We start from the raw sequence: 27346 nt of genomic DNA, 5'->3' as shown, positions 1-27346 counted from the left end.
GTTTCTTAAAGGAATGTAACCAACCATTAACTTAAACACTTGTAAAGTTTTACCTGCTTTATCTTTCCTCCCTTCTCATTTCCTTCCTTTCTTCTTTCTTTTATTTTTTTGTGGGTAGAGCTGTGTATGAATGCTTGCATGGTTTCTAGTAAGTTGTAGTTGCTAATAGAAACAAATAATACAAACAAATTTATATACCAGATGGGAAATGAATCTGTTCTGCGCACACGTGATATTACAGAGATACTGTTGCAGACATATCTAAGAGAGTTTTTAACTGTTCATTGAGACAGTGATTTATTTTTTGTTTCTCCAGCAAAATGACAAAACCTAATTACCATCAATCCAACAAGAACTTGTAAAGTGACCTAAAAGTGGCTTCTTTGTGCATGTAGCATCCAGTATTTTGGACCTGTATTAAGGTTGTGCTGTTCGTCCCATTGGGAGAAAGAGAGTTCCTGTTCAAATAGTGTAAAATTCTCATATTCTGGTCTGGAGGGGTGCTGTCACAGGTGCAGGAGTGACTATTTGCTTATTTGCAGCCTGAGCTGTAATTTCGGAGGCAAATTGCACTTTTGAGGAAAGGAAGGAAACCTATCTGAGATAGGTTGATTTATTTTATGAAAGGGCACTGAAGCAGCTCATTACATAGGGAATGTCAAAAGCTCTCCCAGTGGAGGAGAATTAGTGTCCAGAGTGCTGTCAATAAAATAAAATAAATAATGTGTATTCAGTCAATTCAAGGAAGTATGAGAAATATAAACTCCATTATGTTGCACTTCATGTAAACCAGGAAATGTTTGCACAGCACCTAACACAATAGGTTCTGTTTGCGCCTACTGGCATTATAACAAAGCAGATAGTTTCCATTGTCATCCTTCGAATGCTTATTAAAAAGTATATTCCCATAGATGTATGGAGTGGCTATAGCTGAGGAATATCTGTTTATGCAATTGTTCTTGTTTTCCTTTTTCCAGTGTCAGGTAACCAGCTCAGAAGCAGTCTGTGAAAACACATGAAAAATACTGTTCCCTTTTTTGTAATTTTTTGTAATTCCTAAAAGATAGATTTTTGGGAGAAAAAGTCTGGGGTGAGGAATGAGAAAGTCCAGAAAACAAAAAAGACAACAATAGGAATCCAAACCCAAAAGAATGCAGTAGAGTGGGGCTGATAGAACCATCTCTTGCAGACAGAAATCATTGGGCAACTTCAGTATTTGCTCATAACTTGGTTAAGACTCTATCTTTCTGGCTGAAATTTTCTAGGTTGTCTTCTCTGAGCTGATTCCTTTCTAAATGAAAATGATGACCCCAGATGATGATGTTGTTGTTTTTAATGCCTCGACTAGAGAAAAAAAACACATTATTTTGCCAGGTTGCAAACAGTTTGTTTACCCTCTTTTGTGAATGATGAGTTCTCCTCTCTTTTTAAGTCCTGAGTGTCTGAGATATTCCCTTGTTCTCCTGTGAAAGCCCTGTTGCAGCCTATCCAAACTGCCAACCTGACAACCATTCACACTTGCCATAGTCAGGGAGGGCTGTTCAGAGTCCATGCATGTCCTGCATATCTCCTTGCAGCTCTATTGCCTAGGTTAATGCGGCTCTGCGTGAGTTAGCGCAGTTGTGATAGATGCCAGGACTATTGGGCCCAAGTCAGATTCTCACCATCACTGTAGTTTCTGGTTGCAGTAGATGCCAGAGCCAGCAATGTGTCTGTCCTGAGCTCTCGTGGCAGCCTGCTGCAACCAGGTGGCATTAGAGGAGGGAAGCACCTGAATCAAATCCAGAGTGTACTTAAGCTTGCCTGGTGTACAGGAATAAAGAAACCTGGGAAGAGAAAGAAAACTGGTTGAACTCAGAAGTGAGGACATGCAGGCAATGATTTAAGAAACCAGTTACTGAAAACCAGATAGCTGGATGGAGAAGAGGATGGGAAAAGCCACAGGCAGCCATGTAGTAACAGGAGCAGTTTGTATTGGACATAATTAGGACAGCTTTCTATTATGCCAGGCAACCCTACACATGAAAACAGGATTGGTTGGCTGGCAGACAACAGGAAAAAAGAGAGAACATGCTCAGCACAGACAGGGCAACTTGGAGAGACATTGGGTAGAGGGTCTCCTTGTTCCTGGCTTGGTAATTAAATTGCCTTTAGGTGCCAGTGAGTTTAAAGCTGCCTGCTTAGGAAGAAAAAAATAACAGGAGAAGAAAAGAAAAGAGGAAGTGGTTAAAACTAGAAGGCAACTGAAAAGGGAAAAAATACAAAGCTCAGAAGAAGAAAGGAGATTGTTTTGTTGGCTGAACTTGGAGACCTGGAGGGAGAACAAACAAAGGCAATAAGGTGTATGACAGACCTGATGAGGAGGGAGATAATGAAAAGACTCTGAAGAGGAGAGGTGCAAAGAGAGAGCTAGATCCACCTCAGAGTAGGCAGGCAAAGAACCAGGAGCAAGGAATCCTCATGATGATCTCTCCATGTTTCAGCACGTGTATTGTAATAATAAGTGTAGCTGCATGAGGCAGCTCAGGTTTGCACTCCATAGGAGAAAGACCTTTAGAGGTTTTCTCTAAGGTGGGATCTTTGGAGAGCTCTGCCTTGGAGGGCACAGTGATTTGTTCCACACTTGTGATGAACCTGTATTGTTTCTTGGTCTAGTTAAACTTCTGGTCTAATTAAACTTCCCCGCTCATCACTGAAGTACAACAACTGCAGTTCATTTATCCTCTAAGATAACTTCAGAGAGAGTGGGGATGTGTTGTGCATGCCATCTCTGCCTGCCTGCGTGATGCTGGCTCTTTGATATTTAACCTATAACCAGACACTCCCTCTGCAACAGGAACTGTACTTGGGCTCAGAGCTCTGTCAGGCTGATGGAGGGCTCCAGTCTTCCCTGTGTATTCAAAGCATTTAAAAAGTAATGAAGTTTTATTCCTTCAGTCAGAAAGATCACAGCTGAATCCAAGATAATGCAGGTGTATAAGAAGTTATAGTTAGGGTATCTATCAAGATGTGTAGGTTGTTTTCTTCTAAAGCCAGATGGATTTAGTACTGTCATCATTGTCCACTGTCTTTCCTCGCACCTTTTTTTCTTTTAATTTCATTCACTTTTTCCAGTTTGTTCTACTGCTGTGGTAGAGCCTACATTTTTATTTGTCTGTAAGAACAAGGCTTTACTCTGGATGGAGGCCTTTGGAACTATTATAGTATAAATACTCAAATTCCCACCTTGAAGTCATTGATGGCTAAAGAGGAGACTGTGCCTGCCTAGTATAGTATCTTTGATTAAATGCAGTAACAGTTTATTGGAAAACATTAGCAAATGTCTTTGGCTGATTTTATGTAAGAGCTAGAGATAAGTATTTTGTTGCATGCAGAAGTCCATCAAGACATGTGGTTCACATGTTACGTTAAGAGCACAAGGACTGCAGCTGGCCGGACAGTTTTTGACAAAAGATTTATTTCATTTAGTTTCATTTCACTGGAATTTGCCTGTTTATTCGATACAAAATGTTTCAGGGGAACTGTGTTGATTTCAGTAACAATCTGCCAGAAATGCAGCAAATTGCTGCGATACAGCCCTTCCTGTCAAGTATCCCCGTGTCAGTAGCCTACCTGGCTTACAGCCACCATCCGTTCATCTCCATAATAACCTTCTTCATGACCTGATAGGAGAATAAAACCTTGAATACATTGGCCCATAGTCCTTGAATCCATGTGGTCTAAGGCTTTTAGATGTCAGATGTCCTTGGACTGCTTGGATTGAGACTACCAGAGATAGTTGCTCCAAGAGGCCCCACTGCCTGGGACTCATGGAGCTTCCAGTGTTCCCACTCTCTCTTGGAGCTAGATAGAGATGAGTCATTCTATGTTACGGAGAAATTTGTCACTTCTGGTTGGTGGCCTGACTTGGAGTGAATCCAAGGATTGAAATCTCAGAATTACTGTAAAAGAGAATGACCATTCTTTATCCAGCTGTAAACTGCATATTAATAAGAGCCTGTTTTGGCAATCCTCAGTGTGAGGTGCTTTCTATCAGGGCACTACACAGGCCAGTGGCTCCCTGGAGCTAGGGATCTGGGAGCTGAGGGCAAGGGCCTTGCCTGCCAGGGCCTTCACCACCACTACCGTGTGAGATGAGCAGGACGGGACCAAGGCCAGATCGGGAAGTGAGCTTGTGGGTCAGAGTAGGGGCTGAGGCCAGACCAGGAAGTCAGCCCATGGGTCGGAGTGCGGGCCTGGATAGGCACAGGCACAGCTGCAAGACAGCAGGGCTGGAGCTCAGGGCAGGCCCCCCACAGTGGAGCCTCAGCTGAAAGCAGCTCCCTTGGGCAATGGGTCTGCCAGCTCTGAGGCTCTTCTGAGGCACTGTCTGTGAACCTGTCCCCCAGCACCAAAACAAGGGAGCCGTCCTCGGCTGCACTGTCTCTAGTTGGCCCCGAGCCTTGGCAGCCAAACCTCCAGGAGGAGGTAAGCTCTAAGGGCCATTACCCTCTCCTTGGAAGCACAGCAACACCAGAGTGGATATTATACTCCGTGATATCGAGAGAATCCTAATTTTCATGGAGAGCCATATATCTCCTTGCATAATACAATAATCAAGCTGTGTATACATCTGGGTACCTTTTGGTAAGCATTACTCCTGTTCAGGTAGGTTAAACAAAGAGAGGCCTTCAAGCATCCTCCTGCCAAGTCTGTTTCTTTGATAAGCTGTTTCCTGTACTTGTGCGATGTGATCATTTTGTTGCTGTGTGGATGATGAGAACCGTACGGAGTGTTCCAGATAAAGGCTCTCCGGGGCGATGTACAATTTGCGTTCGCACTGGTAATGCCTCCGGAATAAATTAGTTGACAGTTTTATGCCCCAAAGGTGAAACTGACCTTTGTGCCCGAAACAAAGATACTGTGAGGCCTGAGCAGGACTTGAGCCGTCCATCAGCTTGGTGTGGGCCTTCTTTAATATCACCAGACCAGATCAGAGGACTTAATTTTGTTTGGGAAAGTAGCTGTGGTAGAGCAGTGAGGGAGGAGTGTGTACCGTTTTTGATTTGAGGAGCTTTTACAAATACCTTTTTCTTCTTGAAACTGAGAAAAATGCAGACTGAAAAAGTAGTTGTATATATTATCAGAAATGAGAGAGGACTAAGAATTATTTGCAAGTGTCAAGATATAGCCTTTCATCAGATATTTTCACCAGATTTGTTTTTAATCGTAGGTAACAAGCAATACCTAAGAATCAATATAATACATTTTAATCCTAATGCTCCTAGAAATAAGACATTACTTCCTGTTTTGTTTTTCCGCTCTTCAAATATTTGGGGAATTTGGGGTTTTTTTTCCTCCTTTTTTGAATTATTGAGAATTTATCTGACTACTTTTTCAAAAAAAAAAAGGAGATAAAAGTTATGTTCTAAATTAATAAAATAGCAACCTGCTATTTTATTAATAACATGCAGCCATATTTCCTTATTTCTGTGTAGACTGGCAGTTCCCTCCATCTTACCAGCTCTTGATTCCATCCTTTCTGCCATTCTTAATTCACCCTCAGACTGTCCTGCCAAATAAATTGCAGCTCCTTCCATTAGTCCATTTGCTTTAAATTTCTCTGATGTTTCTAAACCTGCTAGAGAAAATCCAAGTGTCACACAGAGTACTCCTGCTACTAATTGAGCTTTTCCTCTTCTAATACTGCTACCTGCATCAGAAACATGCGTGATTTCCCTTTCCTCTTTAAATTACTTATCTATTCCCCAGTGCTACTTGTTCTCTGCTTTGAGCTTGGTTTCTTCAAATTGTTTACCTGTTTGTCTAGCTCTTTCCAGGCTTCTTCAGGCAAAAGGGTGAGCAAAAAAGGGGAGCAAAAAGCTCTACAGTGCCCTTCATGGTGTCATCTTACTTAATTTTCATTGCTCTTTGTACTTTCCGCTTCCTTTCCTCCAAGACTAGTTCTGAAGTCCCATTTATTTCTTCTTCTTTCTTCACTCAGCTTCATTCTTATTAACTTGTACTTGTTCCCACTTTGGCTTTCTCCTGTCTTCTGCATCATTGCATGCTCTGCACTGTCATTCACAAAACTCTGTGTTTAACAGGAGCTGTGAAGAGGGTAATATCACCCACACCTTTGTTTCGTCTTTGATGTGAAGTTGGCTTCTAGAGAGTGCCTGCATTCAGTTCTTGTCGGTCCTTAGATTCTGCAGTCCTTGTTCTTCGAGACCAAAGCAGAGAGCAGTGGTAGCCACAGTATATAGGCACAATGTAAAGTGGAGAGGCTGCACGCTTACTATGTTTTTGCTGGTGATTGACCTGCACTTTCCTTCATACCTACTTTAACTTTGTTAATGACAGAACTCATCCTCTCTAAGACCTCCAGTCCTTGTGTCATCTTTAACTCCATTTTAATTCTCCCAAACAGCTGTCTCCTGTCTAAATATTGTAGATTCTTATCTAAGTATTTCTGTGATCTTATCCTTTTGTCCTGGTGGCTAAAGCAGCCATCTTATCTCCCTCCCTTATATATAATTGTCTTCCTTTCTGACAACAGAATCACTCCCTTGTAATTCATCCAAACACTGCAGGCAAAATTGTCTTTATGTTATGGTTTGAGAGTGTGCTATTCAACTCACCTGCTAACTATTGCTTGTTTTATTAAGTAGTCTAGCAGGGAGAACATTTGCTCTTGAGTATCCTGGAAAAGGGCACTATTTCTGTATTCTATTGAAGGGAATTCGGTGCATAACTGGGAAATGTTACATTTTGTGGAGGAAAACTAACAAATAGGAATGGGTTCAGCAGCATGTGATTTCTGTCTGTCCTTCTTTTCCCTGAAAAGCATGCTGAGGGAAGTCTGTATCTTTTCCCTCCATTAACTGAAATGAAGTAACAGCAGTGATAAGGTAACTAACATCTGCCAAACTGGTAGCAATCTAGCCTATGGCGTGGAAAGCAAAGAAAGATCCCTTGCTTGGATGACGTTCAGGATCTCTATCTTCTGCTGTAGCATGAATCCTCAGAGTTTTCCACTCGCCTTCTGCTACGAGGGAACTGGTATTGGGAGAACTGTTTGTGGGTTTAGTCAGTGGTGCTTTTTATTTTCATACTGGTTTCAGTAAATATTTGGAATAGCTAATTTAGCTAAACATCAGATGCTTTTTTCTGAAAATTAGGTATTGTATGGGACACGCAACATTTGTTACAAAGTAACAAAACTTACCAAAAAACTTGTAAGTAACTTATTGGTAGCTACTTTGATGCCTGCCAGCCTTAGCGTTCTTATATATCTGATAAGTAATTGATAATAATGCAATAATGCGATCTGTGTGCCTATTTTCTTATAGTAAGACTATATGCATCAAGCTGCTTAATGTCTTCTTCATTTTATTATGAACAGTTTTAATTAAAAAGCTCTTGTAATTAGATTCTTCGTTCTACTTTGAGCCTTTTTTCTTTTCCTTTGATAAGAGAGACATCTCATTTTGAAATTCTCCCTGCTTTCCCTAGTACAGCTGAAGAGCACAGCATTAACCATCTGTCAGCATATCTTAGTCTTTAGCAATAATTCAGTAATTATCTTCAAGTGCAGTTGGTGATGTTACACATTTGATGAAACACTTACGAATAAAAGTACTTTAGGGAAATAGACCTTTCAGTGTGCATTATAGAATTGCAGGCAGCTTTTTGTGTTTTTTATTACCTCTGAAATAATTGTATTCTGCTTTTTTATTGCAGTATCTACTAGAAATGAAAAGCTTAATTTTGCCCCCTGAACATATTCTGAAGAGAGGGGACAGTGAAGCAATAGCATATGCTTTCTTTCACCTTCAACACTGGAAAAGAGTAGAGGGGGCATTGAATCTCTTACACTGTACATGGGAAGGCAGTAAGTAATTCTTTTTCTTACAAATGAGCTAATTATATATTTTCATTGAATGTCATGGGAAAATAATAGGTTTTGGTGAAGTACAGTATGTGAGAATTTTGGAGGTCAGTTATACCCTCACTCGTACTGAAATATTTGAAATGCAAACTAAAAATACAAACTTCATTTAATGGAAAAAAAAGTTTTGAAGTCCTAAGTTCTATTTCCTGGCATAACGCTGAACAACATTTGCCATCTTCTTTGTGCTCTATTTTCTTACTCCTGAATGAGGGGATAATCTGCCTTCCTCATGGCAGAGTTGCAGAGTTTTGTTTGTCATTCTTTGAATGCTTTATCACTGGAAACTATAAAAGTACCTAAGAGCAGATAAATATTAACGTGCAGTAAAAACCATAAACCAAAACATTTTTTTATGATGTTTTTATTCATGAACTGGAGTAAGTCCAGTAGACAACCTCTAGGATTCTTAAAGGACTGGAATATGTGGTATGTGAGAAGAGGCTGAGGGAGCTGACTTTATTCAACATGGAGAAGAGAGGACTTCGGGGAGGGAGAGAGGTGATTCAGTTGCTGTCTTCAATCACCTGATGGGGAGATTATATGGAAGACAGACTCTTCTCAGAAGTGCATAGTGGAAGGGGAAGAGGCAACAGACACAAATTGTCAAAGAGAAATTCCCTCTAGACATAAGGCAAAAAAAAGTTTCACAATGAAAGTGGTGAGGCACTGGAACAGGTTGCTGTGAGTTTGTCGACCTCCATCCCTGGAGGTCCTGAACAACTGAACTCTCAACTAAACACGGCGCTAAGCAACCTGACCTAACTTTGTTCCTAAAACTGTTCTCTTCAGGTTCCCAGGATTTAAAAAATAGCATTTAGAACTTGCCATCGTGGGCTTTCTTTACAGATTTTTCTTTTTCTAACCATTACCCATTTCCCTTTCTCAACTTTGCTTTCTTTTGCTTTCTTCCACCCTCTTTGTATGTTCCTTTTTTTCTACCACATTTTTTTTCCTTCATACATTTGTTGTTCCCATTTAAGTTTGTTAGGAAAGATAAAGTTTGTCACTACAATATTTCCTACAGAAATGCACTTAATATTTTAATTGTGAAAGTCATTTGACTTACTCTCTCAGTTACTGAATTAAGTGACCTGAACTTGCCTAATTGGCAATGTGGGCTTCCTGAAGAAGGACTCACTTTGTTTCTAGGCATGTAGAATGCCCTGCTCAGTAACCCATGCCATGGCCATCGAAGATTTGGTCTGCTGCATTGTTTTACTCTGTCCTTCCTGCATACTCTTTCCATGTAATTTCTCACAGACTATTATTTCTGTTGTCATCATTTCTTCCTAGTGGCTTGTTTTCAGTGGTTTCCCTTTCTGTAGTGTTTCTTCTCTTCCAGATGCTTGTAGATATCCTTTAGCATGAGGCCTCATTATCCCATCATTATGGAGCAGTAGTTTGCAGGGAATGCTGAATCTATCTTGTACTTTGTGAGGCAGGGGAATCCTCAAGGGCTTGTTTACAGAGACTAGCTTTGGCATAGGAGGCTGGCTGCCCTGCAGTCTCACTATCGAGTAGTAAATCCAGTCATCTGTGCCTGAAGTCAGTGTACAGCATCCCCATCTAACTAAGTTAACTGATTCCTCTCTTTGTTACCTTCACAGCCATTTGAATATGTACTTCATTAGTTCATATTTTTATATAAGCCTGTGAAGATGTAAATGATAATTGTTATATAACTTCTAAAGAAAAATCCATAATTTGTTTTGCATAGTAATTTCAGAGAGAGCTGATCAGTGCACCAAGCCTCAAGAATTTTTTTCAGATTTTCCTCACCTATGAATACGTGTTTTAATGTTTTCACCAGGATTTAGACCAGTAATCATAACTTTCAGTCCATATCGCAGTGTGGGTAATATTCTTCATGGACGTAGTAAACTACTGATATTGCTCTTACATCCTTTACTTACAAAAAGTTTCTGTAACATTTCTGTCCAACTGTAAGTTAAACTCAATGGAAACATGGTAGAGGAATTAAATTTAACTAAATCCTAATTTTTACCAGCAGGCTACAATATGTGGTCAGTTGCTGTTTTTTTCTTTCTAAATATTTATGTACTTGTCATTTAGTATACTATTAGTGTGCTTGAAATACCCACAAGACTCCCTTTAGCAGTTTCTGTGTGGGAAGTTAATGCCTACATGTGCATACTGTTCAATTCTAACCTTGTGGGAATTGGGCAGAATTAAGTAAGTACTGTATTTCAGTAAGTAAATCACTTGGGGGTACATCTTGAATGCTTCTGAGGAGAATAAGGTCACTTCTAATTAAGGCAGCCTCCAACAGAATTTATGCAGAAATGTCCTTGTATTTTTTTTAACTGTGAAGCACTTAGTGTTTTTTTCCAAATTGTATTCAACAACTGAAAAAAGTGAGGTTATAAAAATAATCATCATCATCAAACTGGAATGTTGGTTGTTTCCTGCTCTCTCTTGTTTCGATCAGTCAAAGCACAGTACTATTCATGATACAACTCAAGAGCCCAAGTGACACAATGTGAAATGTTGCTCTATAAGGTTTGATGCAGGTGCTTTGTACAGAAAGTCTTAGTTTCAAGCATAACTGAGTCTGAAAGAGTCTGAAGTGCTTGTTCATCACTGCCTCAATTTCTGAAGTTGTATCATGTATTTCCCATTCTTTGCATGAAGATGAAAGTGTTACGGTACCTTTCACCAGCATAGGGTTGAATGATGAACTGCTGCCTGAATTGCTTTACAGAAAACAAGATCAGATATACTGCAGGGTTCAGGCACAGGAGTACCTACACAATCACAGACTGATATACATTACCAGAGGCCTTTCCTCTATGGCTGAAAACACTATTACATGGATTATTTTGCTGTAAATTATCCATATTTGGTTTTGTGTCAAAGATGATTATGTTTAAGTTCAGCACAATCCATTCAATCACTTTTAGCTTAAAAGCAGCAGTGTAAGTCTCCCTTTCTCTCTCTTTTTTTTTTGTAGAATATTTATACTACTTTGATTCAGTGTGAGAAAGAAGAGATTTGACTATGTTTAAATATTCAGCCTAGTCCGAACGAACAACTTGTGTTAGTGATTTTGAAATAGTGAGCAGTCCTCCCCTTTTGTTACACACTTGGTTTGTTGCACACGAAGATCATACAAAGCTTAAATTACTGACTTCGTACTTGGCCTTTGGGGCACTATAAAGAGGAGAGGTTTAATACTGCAAAAGTTTTAAGGCCCAGGTAGCATTACTAAACTGGAAGTGGGGGTCTTGAGGGCTGGCAGATAATGTCACTGGCAAGGACGTGACTGCACGTTAGGGAACAAATGTGGGGCTGAAAGCTCTGATGCTTTTCTGCTATGTACTAACCTTAGCGTTATTGTAATAACTATTGATCTCTTAAATATATGCATTTTATTAAGTGTAGTAACAGCCCTAAGAAATACTGCTATACCTGTATCAGAGAATATCTATTTGAGATTCATGGAAATAAAAAACTGACTTCCCTGAAATTTCACTATTTAGTGTCAGAACAAGAATTTTGTTCTCCTGACTCCCTGAGCAACGCCTGATCTACAAATTTAGGGTCACCCTGGATGATCACTTCAAATCTGGGTTTCACTCAGTCTCCAAGGCTGCTAGTAAATGTCATGCTAAAGTAGAAGGTAAGAAGGAAGAGAAGCCACTTGTATCCTATGATCTTCTGTACCCTAGAGAGAGATTGCAGACCAGGAAGTGAGCAAGAGAAGCATGACTGTGACCTGTCATCTTCTGGTAGAAACAGCTGTTCTTTTTCCAAGAACGACTATAAACAGATCCTTACAGCAGTAGCCATCTTGTTCAGTGTGCAGTTTGCATTTTATTTCAGTAGACTCCCTTTTATTCGGTAAGGAGCAATAGGTACTGGTTCCTCTGACCTACTTTAGAAAACTAATTTGGATAGAGACATCTTCACAGTAGTTGTCTGTGTTTTGTGAAATCAGTTTCTCTGTGCACTTGGCTAAAATCTTTGAATTGATTCTGAGATAAGAAAATAGCACTAGAAAGAAATACCCAGCATGTCAGAAAATCAATGGAAAACACAGACTCTATTTCCTCAACTTCAGGATGACAGCAGTATGAGATGTTCACTGCTTTAGACTGACTCTTATCTCCAGAAGAAAGAAGGTGGAGCAAGATTTCTGAAAGTGCACTTCAGAGACTGTGGCAGTACAGGTTTTCGAGTTCCCCAGTCCCTTCAGCAAATGATTGGGTCCCAGTAGGAAGGCATTTTTTAACCTCTGTGTAGCCTCACTATGTAGTCTGGTATCTTCTTCATTGTGGATCATGCTACTGCATTCTTATACCTGTGAATAAAGAGGCAGGGGATAACATTTAGCTTAACTGACAGAACCATCATGTTGTTTCATGACAGTGTTACCAGTAAAAACATATGCAGAATATAATTAATCAAATATTTGTAAAGCATCTTGAAAGTGGAAAGCATGGAATATCTAGGGAAAGACATGCTTTTAGACTGTACGTTAAGATGGCCTTGGGAAAATAACACCTATACATCAAAATACATACGTAGTCCTGTTGTGGCTTGGGTTCCAGTTCATTGTTTCCTGATGGAGAACTTCTTATGCCATTAAAGAAAATCACACTAGAATGTTTCCTAGGGGTTGGATTGCATAAACAGGTTTCTAGGTTCTTTTGGAGAGGGTCTTGGATGGTTTCAATAGTATATTGAACTTTCTTGTATAAAAATCTTTATGGGAAACTAGTGTTGGTAGTTTTATTTCATGTAAGCTCTTAGAACCATTGGTCTTTTATTTCTGAAGACCTGAGGCATATAATATTTTTTTATTTCTATCTCAGTTTAAGAAATTATTGCTACCTGAGAAAAATTGGTAACGTTTACCTCAACAGACTCCAAGAAAACAGGTTCTTTCCTTATGCAGAGGTTATAGTGATGTATATACACTTTGAAAAGACAACTTACCTTAGAATGATATATCTGTAGTATAGATTGGCTGCGTTCCAAGTACTCAAATTAAATACATAAAGGTTTTTATTTAAAAATAAAATCAAATATGAGAATAAATACCAAGTGTTAGCTGAAGTTACACTTAATTTTCATTCTACTTTGAGGATTTCTGCCTGCCTTATTATTGCTTTAAAAATAGAAATTGAAAATAAATACTCATATAATTGCACAAGAATAGAAGTATAGTTGATGTTATTTCAAATGCAGTATGTTTAACTGAGAATATTGCAGTAGTTAGAATTGTGTATTTAAAACAATTCCTCAATTGCCTTATAAGCAAGAGATAATAGAGTATTGTCTCGTGGGGATAGTCTGTACCTAATATTTAAAATATACAGTGCTTCTAGGACATCTGTTAAGGAAAATATAGCTTCAGTGACTGATGTTCATAGAAATAGTGAGAATAACATGTTGATGACATTTTAACAATGAAAATTAATATATAGGATAATGGAAAAGGATGTGTTGATTGCAAGGCTATAATTCAGTCAGGTATTCTGATGTTTCCATAAACCACACAAGCATAACTCAGATGGAATCTAGATTTAGTAATGCATTTCCCTCCCTTTCTGTAATTATTTTCAATTTAAATATTACATATATTTGAAAAAGATGCATAAGATTAAGTATTGTTTAATCCATGACCTAAAGATTTATATCAGAAACCTGACTTGATCTCCTACATTTTCAAAGAATGCATTACAGAACCTGGTTTTAATAATTCATTATTAATCTTTGATTGCCAAATATAAAATGAAAACATGACTGTGTTGGAAAACTGGTTCTCTGTGCTGACTCATACAGTGTTACCTGGTGTGCTGGAGTATTATGGGTAATTCACTGGGGCTTAGTACTTTTTCCATGTAAAAATTCCATTATGCTTGATGCAGAGTTAGCAAGTATTGGCCCAATTTCACAAGCGGGCTGATCATTTTTGTAGGCTACACCTGTTACATCAGATACAGCTTTTTTTCCCCAGAAAATAAAAATTCTAGAGCCTAAAAGTCTAAGCCAAGATGTGTAAACTTGACTATAGAATGTAAGTACACTGAGCTCTGACCGTGCCAAAATTTATGTATGTGCATGAAAAGTGGTCTCAGTTCTCACTTGTGAACCTACTCCCAAGAATAAAAGTAAACATAAGTACTTGCTAGATTAAAAGATAAGTGTAGATTTGGATTTTGGCACTTGACTAAGTATTTGATAACCTAACTGTTTGCAGCTATGTATTCTGATATTAGTGCTTTGCCTATATTTGTTTTTCAAAATTGTAGACAGTTAACTGTGTCCACTAACTGCCACTCTCACAGTAATTTGTGTACTGTGTTATTTTTCTTTTCAGCTTTCAGAATGATCCCCTATCCACTGGAAAAAGGACATCTTTTTTACCCTTACCCTATTTGTACAGAAACTGCAGATAGAGAGCTGCTACCATGTACGTCCAATTCTTTTCTTTTCTTAATGTTGGCATAAAATAATTGTTTACCTTAGGCTTGCAATGCTGATCTTCACTGGTGCCTGTTAAATTGAGTACACTGGATTAGAATAGTCGCTTGACGGTGAGTCTCCAGAGCTCACTTGATTTAGTTTAAAAGGCAGTTCTAACCACAGTTCATAACAATTAGCTATCTTTATTGCTGTCAACAGTGGGGGATAGGTAGAGAGATTACTGAGGGAGTATAAATCTGTTAGATTTTGCTGCTTCTCTCCTGCCAATACAGTGGAAACTATGTCCAGTCCTTTATCTAGGATAACATCCCATCAAACCAAAGCACAGTCGCCCAGCCTTGTCAGTCTTACATAGACAAACTAGCTATGTGAATTCCAAGGCAAGACCAAACCTGCATGAGACTGCTGGGTCATTAACGCAGCTGTTGTGCCAAGTTATTCTAAAAAGCAGTCGACTTTCTAAAAAGCAGTCCTAAGTAGCAGGGGAAGCTTTTCTTCATGTAATGATGTGTGTGCTGTTATGAAGAGACTGATGTGAAATTACCTCAATCATTTACCATACATGTTTGTAGTATGTGTTAGCAAAGTGCCAGTGGAGTTCCCAGCGATCCCCAAGATACAGATAGAGAGACAGATCTAGCCCTCAGGAAGTCTAACAGTCTAAGCTAATGAGACTACTTGCAGCGCGTGCAGCAGAGCACAGGAATGCCGAGGAAGAGCTGAAGCAGCCAGTCTTGCAACCACTTAAACTTCATTCCCACAGGGTTTCTCACTCAAGTCAGTGGGACTTGAGTGAGCAGGTGTGGAGTGCACACATGTGTGGAGGGGTTCGCAGGGTTAGGTTAGAGAAGACGAACACAGGGTGATCAAGGGGGTTCCCCTCTCACCCTCTCCATTCTGAAAAGGCAGTAAAGAGAAATCTGAAATCTGGACAAAGTAAAATTCAGCCTGCTACTGCCATGAACACTACATTTGCTGGTATTTGCAGTCCTCACAGTCTTTCATTCATAACTTCTTGAGACTGGGCTGAAAAAACATGTTGCTATTTTTAATAAGTCTACGTGGGTAAACATTAAGTGAGAATATTACAGTAAAAATCCACTCATTGTGAGGCTCTCTTTCACAGTACATTCTCCCTGATATTACACAGAAATCCTTGGCAACTGACAGTATCTCCCCACCCCATTATAATCACTCTGATTTTAACAACACCTCTTAGAGTGCTCTGCCTGCTTTACTCAGAGGGATACTGAGCTGCGGAGGGCGGAGTGTCAGGAGATTTAGGCATGACAAAATCGTGCAGAATAGTTCAGCGTTCTCCTTTCTAGATGCAAAACTAATTGTTCTTGTCAAATGTTAGAAGCAAGGGACTCTTTAACAACATATGTAGATAGTCATGGTTTGCTCTGGCTGTTGTGGGAAATGCCTTTCACTACAAAATCTCTTGGATTTGAGAAGGGAAGGGTTTAACATACTGTGACAGACACAGGTCGCAAAAAGGGGTTTTGCATACCTGTCCACACCCTTTAATAGCCTGTATTCTAAAGGAGAGTCAGCTGGAATGATGTCAGAATGCTGAGGTCTCGTAGGCTACCCTAATTAAAAATACCAATCACATAAATTTTGCTATGACTGGATATTAAACCAGAACAATAGGTTTGAGCATTTGTCAAATGCAAGTGCAACCAAATGCATACCAGAAATCTTAGTATTTCCCAAGCTCTAAATTTAAATCAAACAGAAGTTGCAAATTATCTGTTTTTAGCATTCTTCACACTGAACGAATTTGCAGAACTGAAATTGTATTTATTTTTTTTTTCTTAATGTTTTGTTTAATCCCTTATAAATTCTTGCTGTTTATATTGGAAACTACTGTTCTCAGGATGAATGCAATCATGAATATTGTCCTGCCAGGTGCCCTGCTGGATTAGTCTGTGCTTATGTTATCTGTGGGTGTGATCAGATGAGACCTGCTCACTGAAGCAGAGAAGGCAGGCAAAATAGAAGAATAATGTTTTGTGTGTATAGATTGCCACAGGATTTGAGTATGTGGGAAGCTTAAATTTAGCACTGAGATTAGCTCTGAATCAGAAAAAATGTTTCAAAGTCTGTATTTATCTTGACTGTAGCTTCAAACTGGACTGAATGAATTAAAAAGATGAGTGTTGCTTAGAACTTTTACTAACCCAGAAAAATTTTCGTTTTAAGTCTGAGTCACCACAAAAATGTAAAGGGTATTTTCTTCCAGTGAAATCCTCATCATCCTATTTTGACCCTTTTAGTCTTCTTGATGCTGCTTCCTCCAAAGCACCAGGGTAAAGGATCTTTCAGTACCCCTTTTGGTTTATAATAACAAACACTTTAAAATTCTTCATTAATTTCAATTTCAGATTTTAGGATTTAATTATTAAAAGATTGTTATACTGTTATAAGTATGCAGAGAATTCTGAAATTCTGGAATCTAAAGCATGGGTTTATATGTCATGCTTTTATACTAAGTTTTCTCAGTTTTGTAGACTTTATTCCTAGAATTTACTGTTACAGCCTGCTTAAATCAGTCTGCAACTGTGCTTCTATTTAAAGGCTGGTCTCACCGCTGCTCCCAGCCACGTCTCTGCCGCCTCTGTATGTCAGCATTAGCAAACGTGCAGCCATGTGGCTAGTTACTAACCTGTGTGAAAACTGGGCATTTTATTTGTAGGATAGTTTTCTGGGATTAGTGCTTGCACAGCTGCATTATAGCTAGTGCTGACACAAGGAAGGCAAAAGTAGCATGTAGGTTGGACCAGAGGAAGAGAGAAGTGTGATGTTTGGATCAGAATAAGGTGGCAGAGAGAACTGACACAACATAACATTAGCCTTAGGTGATTCAGATCTTCTATATGTTTCTTTGTTTCTTTCTTCAAAAACATTTTCAGTCACCTAAGAATTTTTTTTTATATACAATGCATTTCCCTCCCCCTCTTTTTTTCCACAGCATTTCATGAAGTTTCAGTTTACCCCAAGAAAGAACTTCCCTTCTTCATCCTCTTCACTGCTGGATTATGTTCTTTCACAGCCATGCTAGCCCTCCTGACACATCAGTTCCCAGAACTTATGGGGGTCTTCGCAAAAGCTGTGAGTATTTTCTGCTGCTCTTCATTGATGAATAAAGACATAAATATAACAGTGCTGAGCTAAATATTGCTCGATATTAAACTTATGCATATTCAGAAGTATAAAACATCAAGAGACCTAACTGAGTTAGGGGACATTGAAGAACCATTAAGGAAGCTAAGCGGTAAAACACACTGTTTATTTTCTTTGGTTTATATGGCTCTTTTGTTGGGCTTGATCTCTCATAGTTTTGCCAAGAAAGACGTGGTGAGTGGAAAGGAATTTTTTTTCATAGATAATCCAGTGAAATAAGCTAATAATGGTTTGCAGCATCCCTCTGTTCAGTGTAGAGCTGCAATGGCTGTGCTGTTTTCCAATGCAATAGAGACTTTTAGTATGAGCAGAAACAGAGTGCACTGTTAATGAGGGCAAATCTCCGTGTTCTTTCCCCAAACTGCTGTGAAAGATATAGTCTCAGTATTTCCCTCATAACGTTGATTAACTGCGTGTAGGGAGGTCTCTGCTAATTCTGCTTTTCTAATCCAACAAGTATTAATAAATAGTGGAGGATGGAGGGGGAAGGGCCATCAGTTGTGCTAAAACCTGCTTTTTTCTTCGCGAAATCAAGAACATCACTGCTCCAGTGTTCTAGTATATGAAGAATTAACTCCCTGGAAATGTCCCAAGATGATCAAAAAACAGTCTTTTCATCCAAGAAATGCTGAATATCCTCTGTAGTAATATTTTTTCCTCAAATATGTTTGTATCTGAGACAGAGCTTGTGTTTCTAAAAAAGCCTTCTAGCTTTAATTTCAATTTCTTTAGTGCTTTTCATTGGGGGTGGGGCAGGGGGGGAGGAGTGAAGGAGGAAAGGCTGAAAGGCTTTGGCAAAATCCAGAATGTAAGTACTGTCTCAAACTCCTTTACAATTGCCAACAAGTCCCTTTGAAGTAAACTAAGTCTTCTAACACCCAGCCTGGTCAGTTAGAACTCTGATACAGCAGTAGTTCCTGTGGCAACAACTTTGTTTCATCAGCTCTAGAAGACAGAAAATAAGGTCAACAGTAGCAAAACATACCACTTCTGTCACAGCAAAGTATTAAAATTTATCTGAAATGTTACTGCTTTTATATCTTTTTTTATATCTTTTTTCTGACACCTATATTTAGGCATTTAGTGGACAATAACTGTACAGCTAAGGAGTATGTTCTTAAAATTCTTTGTAGAAGGGTTTCTGGTTTTTTTTCTTTAAGTCTGTGAAGTGCATGATCCTTGTTTTGAGGCTTTTTAAGTGCAACTTGCAGTTCCCTGATGTTGGTGCAATTAAGACCCTCAGTCCTATCCCTGTGCCTGCCTTGCTGCAGAGCAAAGAATACATCTGAAGTGGGCAGCACAATGACGTTTTGTTCTTAGAGCTCCTTCTACAGGCAGTGAGCTAGCAGCATCAGAGAAAACTCGCAGCATGATGGCTCACAAGGTCTCCCAGAGGAGGGATTAACAAATGTCAGCCCTTGAAGTCTGTGATTCTTGCAGGTCTCCCATCACACCCCGTTTATGGAATTGCAGTACAAGGTGAGCCCATGCTGGCGAGACCCCTGCTTCAGCTAGATGGATGGCCTAGGACTGCAGACATGCTGAAGCCTGCCAGCAAAAGGCTTCAAGGCAGAAAAAGCCCTTGAATGCTGAGGACACCTCTGTATGTGAGGCTGCCAAAAGCAGGTTGTGCCACTGTGACAGTCTCCCTGTGTTACACCACTGACTGCTGAGATCAAAGGTTTTTTAAAGCTACTTTTCTTTTCTGGGAGGTTCAGCACAGATTCACTAGAATTTGCCAAACCTCATCAGAGCAGCATTTCAGAGCCAGAACGTACTCTGAATGCTGTCTGCCAGTTCAGTGGGAAGTGCAAATATTCCGAACTGCACCTAGCCAATTATGTAACGCTGTACCTGGAAGTAAAGTTGACTTTTCCCACATGGAAATTGGAATAACACAGTTCTTCTATTTGATTGATTTGTCAGACTGAATATAAGTAACTTCAGAATGACAACAGATCTTAGCATTTTTACTTGGTTAGAGGAGCACATGTTCCTAGCTTGCATTCAAAGGCTTTCTAAGAAAAGGCTTTTGGAGATCACTCAGGGTATGTACACAAGAAGGACAAATTCCTGATTGCAGTGGTTTAGATAAAATTCCCGTCACAGTGTAAGTATGTTAGAATTTCTTTCATTTTGTCATGCAGAAATATAACAATATTGTGTAAATTGCTAAAATTCATTTAAAAATGCAGGTGCTTTCATAACATGGTAGCAGTAAGAATGCATCTAAAGCAAAAATGAGAGACATTAACAAAGAAGTCAGTATTTAATTCATCAGGTCAACAGACATATGTGTCTGAAAGTGTAGTTCCTACACCAAAAATTATTAAAATGAATGAAACTTAAGACAGATTTTTCTCTGATTTGTTTGATATCTTTCTGTGCCTGAGATCACTGACATGGTCTGTTTCAATGTTTTCTGTATGATGGATGAGACTTAGTTCAGCAAGCAGGTTTGCTTTCATCTGCTTGGACGTGTACAGAGCCTGAGGTAGAGAACATATGGATCAGATCAGAGGGACTGAGCAATAAATAGTCAGTTCCTCCATGCAGATACCAGCCACGCAGTGGAAAAGTTTGAAAAGATATATTTTCAGTATCTGTTTTAATCAAATAGCATTATTCAAAAGATGCTCCCAGAAATCCACCTTCTTCTAGTTTTGAAATAACCAAGCTGATTGATAGCTTTCTTTTAAAATACAAAATAGCAGACTTTTTGCAGCTCTGCCATCAGCAGCTCTGCCACCTTGTTTTCTTCTCTACAGCTGGTGCAGTTTCTTTTGTTCTGTGTAAGAAACTGTCAACATCAAAGGGAAAGGCAAAAAGCATAAAAAAGCCAAATCATGCAGGTTAAGCCCTCCTGGGTACTACGGTGAGTTGAGCAAGCACAGTCCATAGCTGCCGGTGATGTCTGAGAACATGAGCACCAAGAGCTTTCCAAGGGCCACACACTGCACTGTTTCAACAGCTTCACAGCTGGCACTAGGCCTTCCACTGAATGTGCTAGAAGGCAGTCAGCTGAGAGGGACCTTTCTTATTGCACAGCATTTGGGGACATAAATTGGGTTCCCCATGACTTTGAGAAGAGGAACTGAGCCTTAGTTTTTAGTGGGGTTCCAGATGGCTCTGTGCAACACTGACTACTTGGCCCTGTGACTGAGAGCATCATAGCAGAGCAGGGGTTAGCAATGACAAGGCAAATGTGAATGCTGCAGATAGCCCGGGACACAGCTACAAAATGTAGCGCAAGTGCTTAGGCACTTAGGTGGCAAAGTTATTTATTTTCCCTGTGATAAAATGATCTCTATTCACTTGATTCTGTAATACATGTCTCTGACAACATCAATATATTGAAACTTCTTTCGGAGTGACAGATTCTGTTCTGTAGTGGGAGGAGGAGGTGAAGATAAATCCCAGGTAGTGATGCCTCAATGGATATAGCAAATCTGTAGATAACATGGAACCATTTTAAATGTGAATCTGAAGACACATATTTTGTGTCTGAGAGATGATCTGACTGCACTTATGAAAACAGATTGTCTTTTAACTTAGTAGATTTTGGGCTGAGCTTTCAAGGATGAGCCTGGATCAAGGATGTGAGTCATGTGAAAGCTTTTATGTAATTTCCGTTACATTTATCTTTGCAAAAGTGGGTTTCTTGCTTGCGTGAGTACAGAAATCTGTGTATATGCAAGGCTCAGAATTTGGCAGAAGGGCTTTATGCATGGATTAGTTAATTTTTATCATGCTGCAGGATTTTATGGAGGAATGCAGCAAGAGTTTCTTGTCTTCTTGGACAGCTTTCTCTTGAGGTTTATTGTCTTGTGGATTTTGATCTGAATGTGTATCTGATTTCTTTGCAGTTTCTCAGCACCCTCTTTGCTCCTTTAAATTTTGTGATGGAAAAAGTAGAAAGTATCCTGCCTTCTAGTCTGTGGCACCAGCTGACAAGGATCTGAGGGAGCACACCCGCTGACTGACTGCCATGACATCTTCTGTGCCAACTTTTTGTTGACCACAAGAAAGCATGATAAAAAAAAAAAAAAAAAAAAAAAAAAAAGGGAAGCAGTTCTAAGACTTAAAAACTCTTCATGGATTGTCTGTTCTCATATAAAAACTGTTTTGTTGTACAAAATACGTTGATGTTAGGTTCTATTATATTTTGCCTTCAGAAAGGAAAAAAACTTAAAAATAAACTTTTGTGTATTGCAGCATTGCTGTCTTTTGGCTTCTTCTTCAAAGCTCTAATTGTATTTTGTGTTCTTAAACATCTGTGTGGTGTATCTGCTTCACTGCAGCTAGGGCTTGGCTTTCCATTCACTTAATGAAGCAGCACTAATAAATTCAGAATTGAAAGCAACAGTTCACTGCATTTCATTAAAGAGTTCAATTAGGGTAAAGCCATCACCACTACACAGTCTAGACAAAGTTTCTGGACACTTAAAGTTCTTGCTTAAAGCAGCTTTAGGTTCTCTAGACAGTTGGTACACTGGGCTTCTGATCCCATGCCATGCATCAGTTTTTTCTCTATCTGAATTTTCAACTAGTCCACGTGCTTTACAGATTTTATTCACACCACTATTTCAGACACCTCCAGAAATTTTATACTTTGGCCATTTGCAGAATACAGTGTAAGTAATGGCAAAGAATTGATGACAAATTTGTCTGTAATGCGTGGTGATTGCACTCATGCTTTTATGTATTTCTTACTCCATTTTACTGCATTATTGGTAGAAGTATGAAAAAGGAGGTATTTTTTCCTGTACAGATAAAACATCAGCATTATAAAATGTTCATTGCTTGAGACCAAAAACTTGTTAACAAAATTAGTATTGGTTCATTCACAATTAATAGAGAGCATGGTGTTTCGTCAGCAGGCTTGCACCAGGAAATCTTATCCTAGTGCTCTGAGAGGTTTAAACAATGTATTCAGTTTTAACCTTGCCACTGTAAATGGAAACTGAATCACTTAACCTCCCCCAGACACCTCTGCCAGTGTATGAAGCCCGCGCTAAGATCCAGTATTTGATCTGGAAGTTAAGAGCAAGTGCTCTTAACTGTGAAGATTTGAAACTGCAGTCTTACAGATTCACCAGGGATTTTTTTTTTTTCAACTCTTCCCCCAAGTAAGTGTAGAGTAGATACAGCAGAAAGAAGATGCCGCTTTGCCAGCTGAACCTCGAAATACGCAACATGTCACAGGATGGTTCCATTGTTTTAAACCCCTTGTTTAGCTTGAAGGGCTGCAATTACCCGGAGGTAAGTTTATTTATCAATGACGGTATCAGTGAGCAAAGATAAAACTCCTACTAACAGAGCTGGTGTGAAAGATTGTTTCTCTACGGCAAAAAAGAAGTGGGTTTTGCCCTCTTGATCACATATATGATAGTCTGAGCAGGAGAAAGGGATTTGTCAAAATGAGTAGAGGTACTGTATTAAAGCAGCATCTGCTGTACTAGGTGAGACATGCCAGCCCACACCAGAAGAGGTCAGTTGTTAGGGTGTGAGACTTGAGGGAGAGCACAGGAAAGCAGAATCTCAAGGCTAGATAGTAAAACTAGTGAGGTGGCTAGTGAGGTCACTGCTGGGATTTCCAGACAGGTTTATTCTCTCTGGCCATTATTCCTGCAAAGCAATTTTTTGAAATAAGTATGGCTTACATTTAATGCAGGATGTGGCATAAGATTACAGTAGAGAAATGCTAATGGACAGTATGTGGAAATGGGAACGGACCAATATTTGTATTCCCAGCTTTGCATCTGAATTGCTAAAATAGCCACAGGGAGCACCTTTCTTGTATGTCTCTAGCTGTAAAACTAGGAATTAATGTACTTACTTGTTTGCCTGACAAGGATACTGTCAGAGTTACTTAAGGTTTGCAAATATCGGAAGAATTGGGCATCTTCAGCTCTTGGTATCATACATTCTTTTGTGTTCCTTATTCCTAGGCACCTCAAAAAGTTGTCACATTATATATGTGTATGGATAGCCAAAAGTTCAAAGAAACAAACTGCTGTGATTAACAGTCCTAATATGTAAAGGTTTTTGCATATTAGTTATAGCTCTACACAAAAGTCTGTGATGTTTAGCAACAATTAGAGTATTATATTGGCCTGCCATATGAAATAACGTGAATTATTATCTGTGGAAATCTTCTGTAATCTAAAAAAAAAAAAACAGGAAAAAAAAAACAGGAAAAAGAAAAACATTTCTTGGAAAAATCAGATCCTTCCCTTGAACTATGGGTGAACTACAGGAACACAAAAATATCTTTATGCAATTCTATTTCTACTGTTTCTAGTATCCATCTCCCTTACATGCACTCTTGGGCCATGGATTTTATCTGGAAAAATCTTTTAGTTGCATTTCTAGGCATCTGAGACTATGCAAGTCAGACAAAAGAATTTTCTTTTTGTTTGGACGGAGTTTGTTGCCTGAGGCTTTTATGTTCCTGATGTGCTTCTTGTGAAGTACAGCTCAGATCAAAAGGAGCATGCAGCCCATGGTTATAATCACAGGAGGCCTCTGGCTAAAGGCAGAGATGAGCACGGTGGAAATCTGGTTCAGACAGTAACTCATCCAAATCTTTAGTCTGCAAATATATGGAGGAAGGACTTCGTAACTCAAAATTTTCACTTTTTTTTTTTTTTTTTTTAACCAGCTAATGCAGTTTGGTTGCATGGGGTCTCTTTACATTGTAAACTGCACAAAACAAGAAAGGAGAGAAAGCCGGCCAAGCGAGCTGGGCCGAGCTGGCCATCCTCGGGCTCTCACGCCACATCACATTTACAGCTGCTCCAAGACAAGAGCCCTCCTGGAGGAGGTGAGTGCAACACCTGCAGGAAGGCTGTTGTTTACTCTGGTTCATCATTTGGATTAAATAAGTGTTAATACCAAATAGATTTTTGAGCGGATGCCAAGGAAGTCCTTACCCCAGTAGAAACAAGGAGAAATAGCAGTTCTCCTGCATCGCAGAAGCAGCCTACGGGGAGTAAACGTCCAGGGGGAGCTTAGCCACACACACCACCCCCCTTCACACGCTGTGTGGCCGCCCCGGCACACAGCGCACAGGGGTTGCAGACGTCAGCTGCAGCCCTCGGGCTCCGTTTGACAGCAAACTGCAGCCTCTATTCCCTACCAGTCTGCTCTGAGGCAGCTTGACAAGGCCGGAGCCCGGCTGCTGCTCGGGAGCAGCTGCACTTTCCCTTCTGCAGAGGAAACGGGCTTTGCAGCGAAGGTCTTAGGGGAACGAAGGAGGAAAATCTGCCATTAATTCATAGACTTTCCCTTCTCTAATAATACAATTAGAAGCGAAGAAGAAGGTTTTCCATTATGATCTTACATTATCCATTTAATCGGGCACAATAGGCTGTTATACAAAAAAAATGCAGTTTGTGACTGCAGCCCACGGACTGCTGCAGTCATTCAGCAAACAGCACAAGTTCATTCGAAGCAGTGAGAGAAACCTACAGGCGGTGGGATGTGTCCATGAAACCTCCTCTGCCCTCCGAAAGGTCATCACCTTCCTGAAGGCTGTAGCCCCTACTAAGAAGTGAGCCACAGGAAGGGGCTGGCATGCTCAGTGTGGCCATCACGTGTGGCCTCAGGAACTCCATGGCGAGGCTGGAGAAAGATGCTTTCTTCCACCATGAATCACAGGTTGAAGTTGGAAGGGACCTCTAGAGATCACCTAGTCCAACCTCCCTGCTAAAGCATCCAGGTGGGCCTTGAATAGCTTCAGAGAAGGAGACTCCACAACCTCTCGGGGCAACCTGTTCCCAGGCTCTGTCACCCTTACAGGAAAGGTCTTCCTCACATTCCAGTGGAGCTGCCTCTGCTTCAGCATGTGCCCCTTGCCTCTTGCATTAAGAGCTGTTAATGCTCCCCTTTTCCCTTCCAACCCAAAGGGTCAACATCTCCTCTCCTGTTGCTAATCCATAGCAAAACATGCATTTCCTCCTTGCTGCGTTTTGTGAGAAGCTAGGTACAAAGGTCTGCTCCTAGCAGCACAGTACCAAAACCAGCAGTGATTGAGCTATTTTATTTCTAATTAAAGCCATCAAAGAAGGTTGTGCAAGGACAGGGCTGGGTTTAGATGCTCAAATACTTGAGGGGAGAGGCAGGGACGAAGCACAACAATTTCTTTAGCTGCAACACAGAAATGACCTAACATGCAAACGTTCATTCTTAAGGGCTCCCTGTTTTCCATGAGGCAAAAGAAAATCATAGTTTTCTTGAGGCTTTTCCTAAAACAGTGCAACACACTTGTGATTCTGAAGCTTGTTAAAATGGTGGGGAGGGAGTAATCCCAAGATACTTGGCTGGCTGAAAGCGTATGGAGAGCTATGAAATTCTGTTTTCATGCACCAAAAGGAAAGGGAATTCCCTCAAGAAAATTGGACTGAATAGTTTTAAAAAATCCTACAACTTTTTGCCTCATCTAAGATCTATTTCTGACATCAAAATGTCTAGCTAGGGACCGCTGTTTTTTCCTCATGAATAAATACATGGAGAAATTTATTTTGTATCGTAAGTAAGTTACAGAATTATTTCATTTGCCTTGCTTAATTTCTGTGTTTCTTCTTTCTTTTCAATTTGTGAAAGGTCAAGGAGATGCCTGTCTTTTAGTAACATTTCTATCTGGGAACATCTCTTCCCACTAAGAAATGGCAAAAGCTCTGGGGAGTGCTTTCTTCACGGAAAAGGCAGCAGAAATGCTTGCAGCTGTAAGAAGTCTACCTTGAGATCGTAAAAAAAAAATACATGTAAATACAGCAAAAACCATAACTAAATAACTGGCCGGCTCGGCTGTCATGCATCTGTTGTGCTGTGACATATCCTCACTTTCTTCCGGTGAAACAGAGGTTTTGTGGGTTTGCATTTGGGTTTTTTCTATATAGTTTTTTTTCTTACAACCTCTTACTCTTGCTTGTGCTGACTATAAAATTCAACCTGCTGGGCAAATGTTTTTGCATTTACTCCCTAAGTGAAAAATAATATAAAATCCTATCCAGGTAGCTCAGTGCCCTATCTCCAGCAGTCATTAGGCTGCAAAACAAATCTCCCTTTTTTGTTTCTTCAGATCACACACACACACACACACACACACACACACACACACACAAAAAAAAATGGTTATTTTTAATGATCTTTTAAAAGCTTTTAAGGCAAGTTTTCATAGAAATATAAAACTAAGACATTTGCTTCAAATCTTTAATAGTAAATGAAAATACTGTGTTTGAATACATTTTTTTGCTGTTTCCTTTGCTGGCCAATTTGTGGTCCAATTTCTGTCTAACGCATATCTGCAGCAGGTTCTCTGCACGCAGAGGCCATAGCAAGCATGTCTGTGACAGTGACACCTGCCCGGAGAAGTCCACAGGGTGCAGCCGGCCCGGCCCAGTGCAGCCTCCCCACCTCAGCGGGTGGCCAAGGCCACCACTGGAAAAGCCTTTAACTCCCTCAACATCAAATTGTCTTTTATGGAAGAATCACCAGCCAGTGTTTGGACTCCGAGCCCAGCTAACTCAGCATCTGGGGCACGGCTGTGACCAGCACGAGCTCCTTCAAAGGAGGCCTTTGCAGACTGCATCCTGTGTAGGCACCAAAGGTCGCATGCAAAATGCTCCACCTTTAAATCTTGCTGTGCTTCTCATCTCACGGTCGACCTGCCACAATGCTTTCCGGAGGTGAGCTCTACGCTAGTTTTAAGAGTACTGGCAGCACTAGGTCCTCCAGCGTTGCACCGGTTTGCACACAGACATTCAT

At 39.9% G+C, this 27346-nt stretch overlaps 1 protein-coding gene across 3 annotated transcripts in view; it reads left to right on the top strand.

The window, feature by feature from the left end:
* The window catches only part of ST7 (suppression of tumorigenicity 7), a 158541-nt gene extending 136607 nt beyond the window's left edge, over positions 1 to 21934 (top strand). For all 3 annotated transcript variants that reach the window (XM_062566894.1, XM_062566884.1, XM_062566902.1), the window contains 4 exons: positions 7723 to 7873; positions 14280 to 14372; positions 17364 to 17503; positions 21442 to 21934. In XM_062566894.1, the coding sequence (XP_062422878.1) occupies positions 7723 to 7873; positions 14280 to 14372; positions 17364 to 17503; positions 21442 to 21537 (480 nt within the window). In that variant the 3' untranslated portion in view covers positions 21538 to 21934. The remainder of the gene's footprint in view (positions 1 to 7722; positions 7874 to 14279; positions 14373 to 17363; positions 17504 to 21441) is intronic.
* The last annotated feature ends 5412 nt before the right edge of the window (positions 21935 to 27346 follow it).

This window comes from Rhea pennata, chromosome 1 (assembly GCF_028389875.1).
Source record: "Rhea pennata isolate bPtePen1 chromosome 1, bPtePen1.pri, whole genome shotgun sequence".
In the NCBI taxonomy this organism is placed as follows: Eukaryota; Metazoa; Chordata; class Aves; order Rheiformes; family Rheidae; genus Rhea; species Rhea pennata.
The sequence above is the reverse complement of the archived record's forward strand: the minus strand, read 5'-3'. Positions and strand labels throughout refer to the sequence as shown.